The 16,004-nt window shown below is 41.6% G+C and overlaps 1 protein-coding gene across 1 annotated transcript in view; it reads right to left on the bottom strand.

Annotated features, from left to right (window-relative positions):
• The window catches only part of IMPG1 (interphotoreceptor matrix proteoglycan 1), a gene marked incomplete at both ends in the record, with an annotated part of 113,594 nt that overhangs the window by 86,847 nt on the left and 10,743 nt on the right, over positions 1-16,004 (bottom strand). Inside the window, one exon of the mRNA XM_079781617.1 lies at positions 2,884-3,117. Within this exon, the coding sequence (XP_079637743.1) occupies positions 2,884-3,117 (234 nt within the window). The remainder of the gene's footprint in view (positions 1-2,883; positions 3,118-16,004) is intronic.

The raw sequence follows: 16,004 nt of genomic DNA, 5'->3' as shown, positions 1-16,004 counted from the left end.
CTCTTTACTTCTGCATAAAATGAGATATACGAGAAAGATAAGGCTTGATATTTTTGATACTGTTAGTTAATTGTGCCTCTAAAACCCAACAAGAACTCCCCAGATTAGTTTAAACTTGCACCTATTAGAGATGTAAATACTCAAGAACATTTTGGGATGTTAGTATCATGAAATGCTTCCCAGTGGTCATGATGTGCAACCCATCACAGGCTAGAAGTGAACTAGCTTCTTTAGTCCATGGGCTTGAAATAGATCAGGGTGACTGTGCTTTCTGGAATGGATGCAAACATCTGGTACGATCAAGGTGGAAATCAGTAAACCGCCTCAGCTTTCACATGTAAGAGGAATTGAGTTTAGGCTTCAGCTAGACAAGATACTTTGCATTATTTGGAGCTACCCGGGGAATTAAATAGCAGCTACTACAGATCCTTTTTTTTCCTTTCAAGAAAAAGCCATGCACCGATAAGGGTTTAATCTCCAACATTTACAGGGAACTCATACAACTTAACAAAAGGAAGATAAACAACCCAATCAAAAAAATGGGCAATGGACCTAAATAGATACTTTTCGAAAGAGGACATAAGGAAGGCCAAGAGACATATGAAAACATGCTCAAAGTCACTAATCATCTGAGAAATGCAAATCAAAACGACAATGAGGTACCATCTCACACCTGTCAGAATGGCTATCATCAACAAATCAACAAATGACAAGTGCTGGCGAGGATGCAGAGACAAAGGAACCCTCATGCACTGCTGGTGGGAATGCAGACTGGTACAGCCACTGTGGAGAACAGTATGGAGTTTCCTCAAAAAACTAAAAATGGAACTCCCATTTGACCCAGCAATCTCACTTCTAGGAACATATCCCAAGAAACTAGAAACACCAATCAGAAAGGATATATGCACCTCTATGTTCATAGCAGCACAATTTACCATAGCTAAGATTTGGAATCAGCCTAAGTGCCCATCAGCAGATGAGTGGATTAAAAAACTGTGGTATATCTACACAATGGAATACTACGCTGCTGTAAAAAGGAAGGAACTCCTACCATTTGCAACAACATGGATGGAGCTGGATAGCATTATGCTAAGTGAAATAAGTCAGTTAGAGAAAGATAAATATCACATGATCTCACTCATTTGTGGATTATAACGAACAACATAAACGGATGATCAAAAACAGATCCAGAGACAGAGAAACATCGATCAGATGCTCAAACCTCAGAGAGACGGTAGGGGAGGGTCGGGGTAAGGGGGAGAGATCAACCAAGAGACTTGTATGTATGCATATAAGCACAACCAATGGACGCAGACAACAGAGGGTGAGAGTGAGGGCAGGATTGGGGGGTGGGGGACAATGGGGAGATAACCACACATTTGTAATACCTTAATCAATAAAAAAAAAAGCCATAGAAAAATTTCCAAGTGAATGACTAGGGCAGCCACTGATGGCTGTGGTATAATTGAACTCCATAATGACTCCCAGGGACACAGTAAGAATTCTGTGATGCTGTTTTGGGGTAAACACTGCACTGGAACTCTGCTGGAAATCACAGTAATTATGTTGTGAACCCATTAACACCCCTGCATTGTACCTTGGTAACCCCTGTTAACTTGCGGCTCCTCTGCACTTGGACGTGCCTCCAGGTTTCCAAGCCTCAGAAGTTTTTGCTGAATCAGCAATAAACTCCTTAACCTTATCAAGGAGGGAGAGAGTATCTGGACTGTAATGTTGTTTTTGAAAAATAAAATCTTAAGTCATAAATCAACTTGCTCAGGTTCCTGACATTGCAATCATCCCATGGTTTTTACTTCATAATAACAACATTGAAGTCCAATATTGGACTTTGGCAAAAATAAAAGAGGTAAAACTCAGATACTAAGACTTTCCTGGTGATTTGCTAACTGCCCCAATGGCTCTGTATTGCACAGGACATTATTATTATTATTATCCTATCTAATAAAGAAGGAATATGCTAATTGACCCTCACACCATTGCAAAAGATGGCGGCACCCACAGCCAATAAGGAGGGAATATGCTAATTGACTGCCATGCCCTCAAAGATGACAGCACCCACAGTCAATAAGGAGAGAATATGCTAATTGACTGTCCCGCCCTCCAAGATGGTGGCGCCCATGGCCAATAAGGAGGGAATATGTTAATTGACTGCCCCATCCTTAAAGATGACGGCACCCACAGCCACAAGATGGCAGCACCCAGTCCCCTCAGCCAGGCTGGGGCAGCAGGCACGTGGCAAGGCAGGGCCTGCCCCCAGGAGGGCCTGGCTTCTCCGCGCACCTGCCTCCAGAGTCCCCCAGTCCCCTCAGCCCCCCAGCCGCCCAGGGCTGGCCCAAGGCGCAGGCAAGGCTCTCATGGCAGCTGCCCAGCTGACGCCTGAGGCGCAGGCAAGCCTCAGATGTAGGCTGCCCAGGGCCGGCCCAAGGCACAGGCAAGCCTCGGATGGTGGCTGCCCAGCTGCCCAGGGCCGCCTGAGGCTCAGGTAACCAGGGCCGGCCGAGGCTTGTGCTGCCGGCAGTGGCAGCAGCAGAGGTGTGATGGGGCATTTCCTTCCCCTGATCGCTGGGTCGCCTCCCACCCCTGAGGGCTCCTGGACTGTGAGAGGGGGCAGGCTGGGCTGAGGGACCCGCCCCCTCCAGTGCATGAATTTTCATGCACTGGGCCTCTCGTAAAACCTAAGAGCAGATACGTGTCATTGTTTTGAATGTTTATTATTCATTACTCTCTGATTAGTTGGCAGATTTTTATAACTTGTGACTAAAGGAGAGACTGGAACTTCTGGGCTGAATATGACTCCTAGATGAATAAAAGGGAAGTGATGGAAAGAAGAAAAGGCTAAACAGGTTTCATCTCTTTTCTTACCTCTCAATCTATAATAAGCTTGAAGGCTGGCTAGAATCTGTTTCATGGATTCCTGGGGACAGACTTTAACCCCACTTGGAAAAAATGCTGATCTTTTTGTTAGATGCTTTGCCAAATCGAATACTTGTCTCATGGTTGACACTTTATACATTTTTGCAGGATTTTCAGCTGTTTCGATTCTTGGGGCATTGTCTATGTCTTTAGTTTCAGAATGGTACATTTTAATGGAGAGATCTGTAAAAGAAAGGTTGATTTCCTAGTGAATATATACATTTCCTAGTGAATATATACATTTATGCGATATATGTGAAACATGATAAATGAATGGCATAAACAAAAAGTTGTAATCCTCTGCTTTATGAAAATTCTACTTTGGTGCAACTGCCAAATGTATTATTCCAATGACAAGGCACTTTCAGAAATAAGGGGGTAGTATGAGCTGATCAAGTATTTAAAAAAACAAACAAGACACCAACATCTCAAATCATCCTGCCTTTAGGAACTGCCAAATATTGAAACCATTTCCCACACATCTCTCTAAAAATCACTCCCCACTTAGCACTCAAGCTTCCCGAGAGATGCCTCTTTTGATAGACATTATAATTCAAGTGGGAAGTGATATAGCATTGTGATACCCGGGGGTATACTCTTGATGACGAAGTGGAGTGCTTCTGAAAACCTGGGGGTGAGGGGGAAGGCAACAAAACAACCTTCCTGCCGGTTAGTGATGAGTGGCAGCCCCACGATTTCCTTATGTGTGGGGCTCAGAGGGTGTCAATTTGGTTGAGAGTGAGGGAGGACCAGGACATGTCTTAGAGCTGCATGTACAGAGCAAGCTTGTATTTTATGCAGGGTGGGGAGGGGAAAGGTGAAGGGGCCGGCTAAGAGAGGAGGCTGGCAGAGGATCAAACTCCCCAAGCCATTTTTTCTTGCTGGCTCTGCTGTGTCTAGACTTCATTTTTAACTCCCTAGGCTTACATTCGGTGAGTATTTTGAATTTTTCATATGTATTACCTCATACCATTCTCAAAAAAGCTCTACTATATAGATGAAACAGAAATAATTTTTCTCAGTTTACCACACAGTAGGTACTGAGGGTTAGAGGTATTAGGTCATGTTAACAGTGTAGTCAAATCTCGAGTCTTCCTCCCCCACTCAATCTCTGTCCTTTTATCCATTGCACCATTTAAGAAAGGAATTCTTGAATTGGGACCACTCACTATGGCTCCTTGGGAGCAGAAGCGTGTGACTTACAGAGATTTATATTCTCATTCTACTAAAGAAGGCTCTCAAACAAATATCTTTTGAAATGTGGTACATTTCAGGCAGAAACCCAAGCAGCGTGGCTGGAGAGCAACACACATCTGCTGCAAAGCATGAAAGTTCCTCCTTCATTTTGGTGAGAGTCCTAGTGGGAACACATATCTTTGTCACTGTGAAGAGTCTCAGAGTGCTTGGTCAGTTTTGGGCAGTGAAATTCTTCGGAATCTCCAGAGAGGAAGGGAGATTAGAGGTTCATTTGCTCACCCAGCTACACACCATACGAACACATCATAACCTCTGAGTGGAACATGGAATTGAGTCTCCAGGGGACTCCAGTTGGGGAAGCACTGTTTTGTGGGTCTGTAAGGGTACTTTCAGTAGAAGAGTAGAGATCATCTACTTCAAACTGGCTTAAACAATGAGGAAGTTATTTCATACAAAGGGAAGCAGAAGGTAGGGGATGCCTGGTGAAAATGAAGCCCTGGCTCTGCCTTTCTGCCATCCTCTCCTCCCCCTTGCTCAGCTCTCTCATGTGGTGACTGTCCCCATAGGCTGGCTCCACTGAGTTATACATGCTTGCCCTTGTTCATGTTGAAAAATAGCCTTTTCTAAGGTATGGCTGATTTATGCCTTATATCTGGACCAGCACCAGTTGTGAAGAAATATGGCAGTGCGGTTGGCTTAGCTGAGGACACAGGGCAGGGGACTGAGATTACCCCGAGTGGCTCATTCTAGCTGTGGACTGGGAGCAGGTTTCCCTGCGTCAGTTTGGCTGCGTGGTGAAGTGGAAGGTGCCCATTCAACATCGGGCCAAAGTGCATGAAGGGGCACAGGAGCTGAGTCTACAGTTGTTAGTGCCCATGGCGGTTGGTAAAATGGAAATTTTACTTTAGGAATGTTAATCTATATATATAAAAGCCAAGTAACCAGACCAACCAGAACGACCGGAATGACCGGTCGCTACGATGTGCACTGCGGCTGGCCAACGGGCCTGATCTCGTGTCCCCTCCTCCCCAGCTGGCCCAGCCCTGATTGACCCTGATTGGGGCGGGCCGGCTGGACCCCACTCGTGCATGAATTCATGCACTGGGCCTCTAGTTTTTAATAACCTTTTCAAACAGTTATCAACTACAGTGTGGTAAGTTGTAGTAAAGTTTTTGTAATTATATTTCAATTACCATTAAGAAAAAGTGTGCCTCATTGAATAAGTCTAGGCCTACCTGGCATGGTAGACACAGATCATGGGGAAACCTGGATCCCCATAGATCCTGCATTGTTCCATTTTTCTTTCAGTGCCTGCCTGCAATACGGGGAGTCCTACTGTTAGACTAGCCCTGCTCTCACCTCCACAATCTTCAGTCCTTTGGGGATGGCTCTGTTCTTACTTTTTTTGTTTTGTTTGTTTTTAATGTTAGGCTCTGGAAGATGTCTCAGAATAACTTGTATTTACTCCACCCTGGCTCTGGGAACAATGCCCCAGTCCTGGAATTTCCCTGGTTGGATCCCTCTGGATCTTAACACTTTGCTCATAGCACGGCTTGCTCACATAGATCTGGGTCTTTTGATTTCATCCTATCAGGGTGAGAATGTAAAGGGGTGAGATGTTTCTTAGCATTCCCATGAGTTCTGACGCATTCCCTTTTCCCTAAGAGGCCAATTTCCCCCTATTTTCCACGTGTGAACATACCCACACAGCTGGTGGTCAACAACAAGGGTGAATTAGTGTGACAGAGATTCAGTTTGCTTGGGCTATCCTGGTTTACTGCTGTTATACTTTTATCCTCAAATGTGTCCTTGCTTGAAAAATAACGTATATAAGCACCCAGTTTTTCATGTCTCCCTGCTGGAGGAAATCCCAGGTTAATACTCTACAAATGGCTGTCCCCTTCCTCTAGGAAGCACCTTGTTCCATTTTTGAATGTTATCTCTGTTTAGACAATTCTTTCCTTTTAGCTGGAAGTTACCTTCCGGTGGCTTCCACACATTAGTCCTATTTCTGCCCTCTGGTAGAGCAAAGACTTAGTTACAGATACTTCCATAAACAGTTCTTATGTTTTCCCTGTATTAGGCAGTTCTCTACTTTAGGCTATTCTCTACCTTTCTCTGGCTTCTTGCATCACATGAGTATCAGTTACCTTAGCCTGCTGTGTTTCTCTAGATTATATAAAACAAAAAAGGGGACTCCTTGTAATAATATTATTGCCTGAGAAGGATCAGAATATTTTGCCTGTGTCCCCACCCAAGTCATTGCAAGATCTCTGAGAACAGGGACTTCTGGTTACCTGGGTCCAAGGATATTTATAGGACAGGCCACAATGACAAACTCTGTGTCTTTCCCAAGGATTTCAGATAAAACAAAGAAATTTTTAAAAAAGAATTACAATATGGAATGTCGAAGATTTTAATGAGGTAAAAAGAGCTGTTATTTACTGGAGCTAATGAAAGCACTTGTGGGTAAAGCAATTAGATCCTATTAGATGCTGCCCTCCAGTGCTGCATAAATTATAACCTTGATATTGAATGGAATTCTGATTCTTTGGATGTATTTTCATGAGTTAAAATTTTAGTTTATATAAGTATTTGGGGAAAATAGGTAAAAGTTTAATGAGAATAAATTGGTGGTTGAAAGACCTGCTATTAAAAGGGAGCATATTTAATAGAAGATTGGAAATATTTTTTGAGGAAGAAATATTTCTCTAAGATGATGACAAAACATAAATATAACCTGTATGATGATGAGTTAGCTGCCATCAACAACTATCTCCAGATGAAGTTCAAAGTTAGAAAGAGAAAAGAGGGGTAAAGCGAGTTCAGAAAAAATAAACAATAAAAAAAACCGTACCTTTTACAGAATTCAAGTATATTGGAAAATTTTGATTAAATAGATCATAAATTTGTACAAAAACAAATGCAATTGTACTATATTATATTGTAGGTTAATCACCAGAAAAACTATTCTTAAACCAGTAGTTTTAGGGAATAGTAATATTATTGAAGGAGACAAAGACAAAAATGGAAATTAATACATTTGACTAGTCAGAACTTCTAAATAAAGATGAACAGCTAATACTCATGGTGGTTACTGTCTAAATTTAACTTAAATATGTTCATTATTTGTGAAAGAAAAGTGCAGTAGCAACACAAATCATACCATAGATCACTTAACTATTCACAATGTTTTTATAGTGACAACTAGAGGCCTGGTGCACGAAATTCATGCACGGGGTGGGGGTGGGGGTGGGGTTGTTCCTCAGCCCAGCCTGCACCCTCCCTAATCTGGGAACCCTTGAGGGATGTCCAACTGCCCGTTTAGGCCCAATCCTGGTGGGGTCAGGCCTAAACAGGCAGGCGGACATCCCTCTCATAATTTAGGACTGCTGGCTCCCAACCACTCACCTGACTGCCAGCCTGATCACCCCCTAACCACTCCCCTGCCAGCCTGATCAATGCCTAACTGCTCCCCTGCCCTCCCCTGCCTGCCTGGTCACCCCCAACTGCCCTCCCCTGCAGGCCTGGTTGCCCCTAACTGTCCTCCCCTGCAGGCCTGGTTGCCCCTAACTGCCCTCCTCTGCTATCCCAGTCACCCCTAACTGCCCTCCCTTGCAGGCCTGGTCCCTCCCAACTGCCCTCCCCTGCTGGCCTGATTGCCCACAACTGCCTTCCCCTGCTGGCCATCTTGTGGTGGCCATCTTTTGTCCACATGGGGGCGGCTATCTTGTGTGTTGGAGTGATAGTCAATTTGCATATTACCTCTTTATTATATAGGGCACTGACTCTGTGACTTACTAGCTGTGTAACTTGGCAGCACTTGGCCTCTCTGTGCCTGAGTTTCCTCACCTGTGAAATGGAGGATAGTAGTGCCCTTCCTACAGGATTCCTGTGATTCTAAATGAGTTACTGCATGTGCAGGCCTTAAAGCAGTGTTGGGCACAGTGTAAGTGCTCCATAAGAACTCCTTCACCTGATTATCCATGCACTCACTTCCTGGCATCGCTGTTCCTTTCTAATACACTGGTCTTTAGTACTGCTGTCCACAGACGGATTGTGTATGTCCTGAAGTCTTCCTGTGCTTTGCTGTAGGGCTCATCTTGAGCTCGTCTGCTATTTCATACTGAAGGGCCCTTCTCTTCCTTCTTTGTTTGTTGGACTCCTACTTTTCCTTTAAGGGCCAGCTTCTAAGCTTTCTCTCCTTCTCTACTAAGCTTTCTCAGATCCTATGTTCAGAGTTCATGCATTGCTTCCTCCTGTTCCTCTAGTGTGGCTCATAACTCTATTACATTTATGGGCCCACCATATTCACCAGGTGCCTACTATGTTTCAGGTCCAGTATAGTATTGGTGGTAAATTAGATGAACAAATATCATGGAACTTGTGTTGTAGTGCTTGCACAGTAATCCTATATAATAAAAGGCTAATATGCAAATCGACCAAATGGCAGAACAACTAGTCGCTATGACGCACTAGGGGGCAGATGCTCGATGCAGGAGCTGCCCCCTGGTGGTCAGTGTGCTCCCACAGGGGAGTGCTGCTCAGCCAGAAGCCAGGCGCATGGCTGGGAGTGCAGCAGCAGTGGTGGCAGCCTCTCTGGTCTCCGTGGCAGCACTAAGAATGTCCGACTGATGGCTTGGGCCCACTCCCCGCGAGCCTCCCTGTAAGAGGGTGCAGGCCGGGCTGAGGGACCCCCCTGAGTGCCTCTAGTTTGTTATAAACACAGGAATTTACCTCTTTAGGCTGTAAACATCTTTGTATTTGCAAGCACCACGTTTAGACTACAAATACTTCAGTATTTTAATCCTGCGTTATCCTAAGCCACCTTGGTGCTTGCTTAGCACAATGTTTCATACACGTCCGATATGCAATACATATTCACGAAGTGAATTAATGAAAAAGTCCTGTGGAAATAGTAATGGGTCTTTTATAATACTTAAATTAGATTCATTTAAAAAAAACATTAGATCATGAAAAATAGCTTCATATGTCTATTCGCCTATATTATTGCAACCTCCTGTTGAAATTTGTACTCCCTTCTATAGTGTCTAATTTCAGAGGTTTTGGACACAGCCATCTTATTAAAGATAATATCCTAAGTGAAAAGACAAAAAACTCCTTTGTGAAAGAAAATCAAAAGAACAGAAAAAAGGAGATGATTTAGGCATAAAGTATATTTTAGTCAAGTCATCATTCCCAGAATCTTTCACTCTGTCCAAGAGCAAATAAATAATGAATGGAACCAATTAAAAACATGGGCATCAATGAGAGAAAATATTAATATTGCCTGGCCTTTTAGGATGAGAAGCCCTCCACTTCCTGGTCCCTCCATTATTGTACTTGATAGGCAAAACCATAAGCATGGTTAAATCCAACCCTCTGCCTACTCCACACCTGCACCCTTGTAGCTGAACAAGGCTGGAGAAAAAACAACCAATAGGACTCACTTTAAATTTATGGTCCTCAAATTATATTACACTACATTTCCCTGGTCCATTGAGTTTCAAACTCTCTTGGAGAACTGCACAGAAATTTTCTCAGATTTCCTGCCTTTCTTGCCAATTCTCACTCTCAGCTGATGACCTGGCTTCACATTTTATTGAGAACAAGAGGAGCTTGAAGAGAACTTTATGAATTTCCAGCACTGCATCTGCTCACTGGCTGCATCCGTGCTGAAATGCTCTGCTTTCCCTCCTGTGACTGCGTGAGGAGTTTTCCCTTCTATTTAATTTTTTAAAATTGATTTTAGAGAGGAAGGGAGAGGGAGATAGAAACATCAATGATGAGAGAGACTCATTGATCAACTGCCTCCTGCACACACCTCACTAGGGATCAATCCAGCAACCCAGGGATGTGCCCTTGACCTGAAAAGAACCCAGGACCTTTCAGTCCATAGGCCAATGCTCTATCCACTGATTCTCCCTTGATACCACTTCCCCTCCAGCTACTGAACAATTTTTCTATTTACTCAGCAAAACTTTTTGAAAGATCTGTCTTTATCTTCTTTCCTTAAAAAAAAAAACAAAAAAAAAAAACAAAAGCTCCCATATGTGTGAGGATTCCTCTGCTACCACAGGCAAAGAGCTACCAATATTTCATCCCTTCATTCTCTCATGTGATGTTTCACCAGAAGGTGTCGCTATCTAACACATAATGTATTGAACACTTGATGTTGGAAAATACCGGTAACTCCATTAATCACTTTGAGATTGGAATTGTACATGTTGAGTATTGACAGTTATTGATGGAATTGGTGGTGAGGGTGGTGATTTTGCAGCAAAAAAGACATTTGAGGAAGGGCTGAGATTTAGCATGGTGGGATGGACTCCCATTGGGCTAGGAGGTTCTCATGAAAGGCCTCGCAGATGGAAAATATTTAGGTGGGCAGGGAGAGGACAACATGTCCACCGGCAGGTCAACTTGCGGCAAGCTAAGGAAAGTGGTTGACACTGAAGATTTAAGGATTTAAATTAAATTTCTTTAGCCACTCTATCCTGGAGATGACCCAGATCCTGCAACCCAGTATAGCTATGACAAGTTTGGAAATTTCCAGATATATAAAAAGGGAAATTAATGAAACAACAGCTAGATTAAACAATTAAATACATACAAAAAACAAACAAACAAAAAACCTAAATACAAACATTACTTTTTTCTGAGAACAAGTTAAATCTGGCCAAGGGTGGAGTGGCAGGTGTAGAAGACTGGGCCTTGACCCTTCATTCATTGTTTTAAAGTTAGATTGCCAAAGCATTGCCTAAGGGTGTCTACTAGCTAAAGTGAAGGCTAGCCCTTCATTCAAAAGTATGTTTTCTACTTCAGGTTCTAGGCTGGCGGCCGCATGGCCTTGGTGTTGACTGGAAGCCTTCACAGGCCTCACCATCTCCCTGCCATACCACTAAAGAATATATTTTCATCCTTTCTGCATCAAAGTTAGCTTCCAGTCATAGGCTGCTTACAAAGTTTCCACTTCAAAGCTCAGCCTTGCCCATGAATTAGTTTCTTTCTTGATTAGGTATTAAGGTGGATCCCTACTAAACTCTTTGGACCACTCCTGACCAAACTGTTTCTTCCAGAGGAGTGTTTTCTAGCCATTGACCTCTGCAGGCTTACAATATAGGATTATTGTATACATAAAGTGACAATTACAGACAACAGGAAACCGAGAACGGGGCTTTCCCAGAAGCACTGTTATGAAAGCAAAGGCCACTGGTATAAGTACTTAGCAAACCCATTATTTTTCCCCCAAGGGAAAAGGCTGTAATGGCTTAATGAACAAATTAACAGTAGAGACAAAGGTTACTGGAATTCCTACAAGACAAAAATCTCCATTTGGAAAACACAACTCTGTAGAGAGAATATGGATAACATTTCAGGGCCTAATTAATGAATGAAAGTTTTAAAAAATAATAATTGAATCCTGCATAAACTTCCCCACCTTACCAAAAAACAGCGAGGGCTTGTGGCCTGTATGCAAATGCTCAGCTTGTTTGTGATCTGTTGTATCTGGTCCGCCCCCACATTAGTAGAAATGCTCAATCACAGAAAAATGTTCTCACAGAGCAAGGGCAACTAAATGGGTGTCATGCTGAACATATCTGAACATGCCTCAAAAATCCTGCAGAGATACTGAATGCCTGGTGTAATGCTGTTCCAGAACATTCTATGGATTTCAAGCCCATCGTTTTCTGCACAAACATAGGCGCTTCCATACCTTGTTTTCCCATCTCTCTTCCTATATACAGTGCCCAATAAACCTCCACAGTGTCCACCCTGTGAAGTGTGCTGGAGTAAGTGATAGAAAAGAGGATTATAGAAATGAAGGAGACTCCCAGTGGTTTTCTTTAATGACATATGAAGAGAATACTCTCTCACAATCGTCAGACTGATGAGCAATGATGCCAGGGGGATTTAAGTCAATGTAAGGAAGAGGGCTGCACACAGCCCTCTCTGAAGCTTTGGAAACTTGGGTGCCATTGCCACTTTCCTCACCCCCCAAAATGGTATCTGTTCAGCAACACCCCTCCCCAATGAGGGTGAAAATTGGTGTTCCCTTCTCTCACAGATTAGAGCAGTTGCATTATCTTCTTTCTCATTGAAAAAATCAGATTTAGCCATTAAACTTGATATATCAGAAAGGAAAGGGTTAAAACCTTAGAAAACCATTACAAGAAATAAAAGTTGCTAACTCCTATTTTCTATTCTCTATACATATGTATTAAGTCCCTCTTCTACCTCACTGCACTAAAAAAAAAAAAAAAAAAAAAAGAAAGAAAGAAAGAAAAAGAAAAGGAAAAAAAAGGAAGAATCAAATTTAAATACGAGTTGCTGAGAAATTTTGCTGATGGCATATGCAGCTTGGTGAGTGGGTAGGAACAACACTGAAGTTCAAGGGAGAAGTAGAAAAGTGAAAGGAGGTTGTCTCCTCTGTGTCCCGAGGGAGTGGCCCTCTGAGAGGGTGGAGTGGTGAGCTCTCCATGACTGGTAAGTGTCAAGGCATGGAGAGGCAGGAGGTCAGGAGGGCATCATTTTTACCTGGACCCAGAACAGAAATGGGTGCTGACTTCCATCCTGTTTGTGGGGCAGAGAGAGGAGGGCATACGGAGAAGGGGAGTAGGGGGGAGTGTTCTCAAAGATGAATGGCCTCTCTCTGTCCTGGGAAATAATAGAAACACAACGGAGGTACTTGTCATGGGGTGGCTTGAAGGTCTCATCCAAGGTCATAATGCAGCCTCTTGGCTGAAGTCCACTCAGAGCCAAATGCCAGTTCCAGAGGCGCTGTTCCTCCTGCAATTCCATAGCCATAGGAATATTGACTCTCAAGGGCCCTCCAGGTATGTGGTGTTGTGTCCAAGGCTGTGAGGAACCACCGGATCAACACTGGTGCTTCTTCATGGAGTGCTAAATTTGCTTGAGAATTATAGCAGAAAGTTTAAAGTGTTAAGGATTGTAAATGCTTTTCACATGAATACATACACAAGATCAGCAAAATCCTTTCTCCTCTAAATACGCTAGTCTGGAAAGTTAGAGGAGCAGGGTATTTCTATAAGCTGTGATTAACTGTAAAGCATATTGCTTTGGAAAAAAATGGTGAGCGGAGTTGGTTTAGTGCTGAGGTCAGGTTGAAGAAGACAGGATGTGAAACAGAGTGAGAACAATTATGTTCAAGTTGCTGGCCAGCTTAGCGAAGGCTCATTTTCAGGAGTTGACAAAGAGAAACCAGTGCTTCCTCCAGCAGCTGGACATTTTAGCACCCTGCAGATCACCCTGATGGGGCAGCTACCGCCTCTGTATACATGTAGGACCAACCCCATTTAGCCACTTTTCATCATTTCATCCTTACATTGACTTAAATTCTGCTAACCCTTTTCATTGCTTCTGCTTCTCAATTTTTAACCCAACATGTGTGGGTTTTTTTGTTTGTTTTTGTTTTGGCACCATCTCCATAGATTTCAAAATGTGGAGCTTAAATAAATACATAAGTGATGGGGAAGAGATTCAGAATGGAATTTTACAAGTAAGTCAGAGGTATGTGGATTATGAGTTGTAATTGTACCTCACAAATGTATGGGATATTATCGTTTTCAGAGCATTTTTATGGCTTGGCTTGACACAATAGTGGGATGATATGAAAACCAAAGGGTTATGCTGGAACAGTACCAGGTCACTCACAGCCGGAGGCAGATTCAGTCCATGATCTGTTTGGAAATGTGTGGGGAAACAAGTAGCAGGAATTCAGAGACCTTCCAAGAGCCTATAAAAAAATTTCCCCAAACTCAGAAAGAAGCTAACTTCAGAGGCAGGGGTGAGCTAAGGAAATATCAGGGAACAGGAATGAGGATTTGCTTATGGGAGACATGAATGATATGTGCCACTTGCCTCTGGTTCCAGCTGTGCCGGGGTGCTGGAACATGGGGTATCTCTCCCTGTAATTCCTAGGAGTGCTATATATTTGGAGCATATTTATCTTGTTAAATTCTTACCATATCGGAAATACTCCTATCCCAAGCAGGTGTAATTTAGCTCAGCATCTTTACTTTTTGAATATTTTCTTTTGCCCATGGTTCTAACATTATAAACCATGCAATACACTACTTTGTAGCTCTCATGTAAACCTGATCCTGGAATATTTTGGGAGTTCTGAGTAAAGAGAATTATATATATAGCATTGGTGCAATATAGCCACAAAACAATGATATTTTAACTACTTAAGGAGAGCAGACTAAACAGGAACAGCTGCAAACCTCTACCTGCTGAACCTTCAGATGCATAAGGACCTATCACAGTTCAAGTAGAGAAGAAAAACTTCATTTTGAGTACCTGAGCCTTCTAAGCCACTTTCTGAACTTGGGCAAATCTCCATATGCTTTACATTTCTAACCTAAAAAGAGTATAATAATAATTCTGACACCGTAGTTTTTCACTAATGTTTGCATGTTATATAATTTTGTTTCTTTTTAAAGATTAATGAGAAAATAGATGTCTAGAGTTTTGTGGAAGGTCTTGCACATTAGTAGCTGTTAGTATGATCTGGTACCTTGTTATTTATTGTGAAATTTGCAAATAAGAGAAAAATAGGATTGCCTGCTTTAGCAAATAAAGTATAGAACCCCCAGTTAAATTTGAATTTCTGATCAACAACTAATACTTCTTTTAGTATAAGTATGTCCTGTGCAATGTTTGGGGCACATTAAAAACAAATGAACAAAGTGCTACTGTTAAAAGACAAAGATGGTCAGACTGCATTAAAAGAAAAACCCACTGTATACTGTTCTGATGGACACATCTAAATGAAAAGATATATAGAAGGTGACATTAAAAGGCTGGAAAAAGTTATAATATGCAAATAAAAACACTAATCAAAGGGAAGTTGGTATAACTATATAGTATCAATATAAAGTCAAAGTGCTGCTATTAAATGTTTAATAACCAACTCTTGAAGATGGATGAGAGAGCCTGTTTTGCAGCATTTGCCAATTTCCACTTGTTAATACTCCTCCATGGCTGATTTTAAGCCATTAATGTGATGTTATCGAACACTGAGTTGGAAGAAATGTATGCAATTGAGTCCTGTAAGTTAGTATGGGCCAGCCAGCACACCAGTGGGTGAAACTCCTTATTTAGCAGAAAGGATTACAAACATGAAGACAGTTACATCATCATAATAAAAGTTAAAAGTTGCCAGAAAGATGTGACAAATTAAAATTTTATGTACTTAATAATAAACCTCAAATATTTAAAATAAAAGTTGACAGAACAATAAAGAAAGTAAAATCACCAATGACAGAAGTTAGATTTTAAGAAATCTTTCTTGGTAATTGATAGAGCAAGAATATGGAAATTAATGAAGATATATAAGTTTGAAAATATAATTAAACTTGACTTAATGAATATATTTAAAACATTTTAAAATAAAAATATATGTTCATATTAAGTATAAAATATATTTGCAAGCATAGGGAGAACATGCATAAATCTATATCCTGGATTATAATACAGATACATTATATTCTCAGACTAACAGGAAAACAAGCTCAAAATCAGTTTTAAAAACCAACTGGAAAATACCCATATGTTTGCAAATTAAAAAGTAATCAAACCTTAAATTAACTCATTAACCAATGAAGAAATGCTTGATATTAGAAATACTTTTATCAAATGATAGAAATACTGCATAAAACTTGTGGGATATAGCTAAATCAGTATGTGAAAGATAAATTTTACCCTATTAAACAGACTATATTAGAAAAAGAAAAAGTTAAATATTAATGAGCTAAGCATCTATCTCAAGAGGTTAGCAAAAGAAAAAAATAAATTAAAAATACAAGAAAAATAAAGATAAGAGTACAGATTAATAAAATATAAAAGAG

The sequence above is a fragment of the Cnephaeus nilssonii genome (genome assembly GCF_951640355.1).
Source record: "Cnephaeus nilssonii genome assembly, chromosome: 9".
NCBI lineage: Eukaryota > Metazoa > Chordata > Mammalia > Chiroptera > Vespertilionidae > Cnephaeus > Cnephaeus nilssonii.
This window is presented reverse-complemented; position numbering and strand designations above follow the sequence as displayed.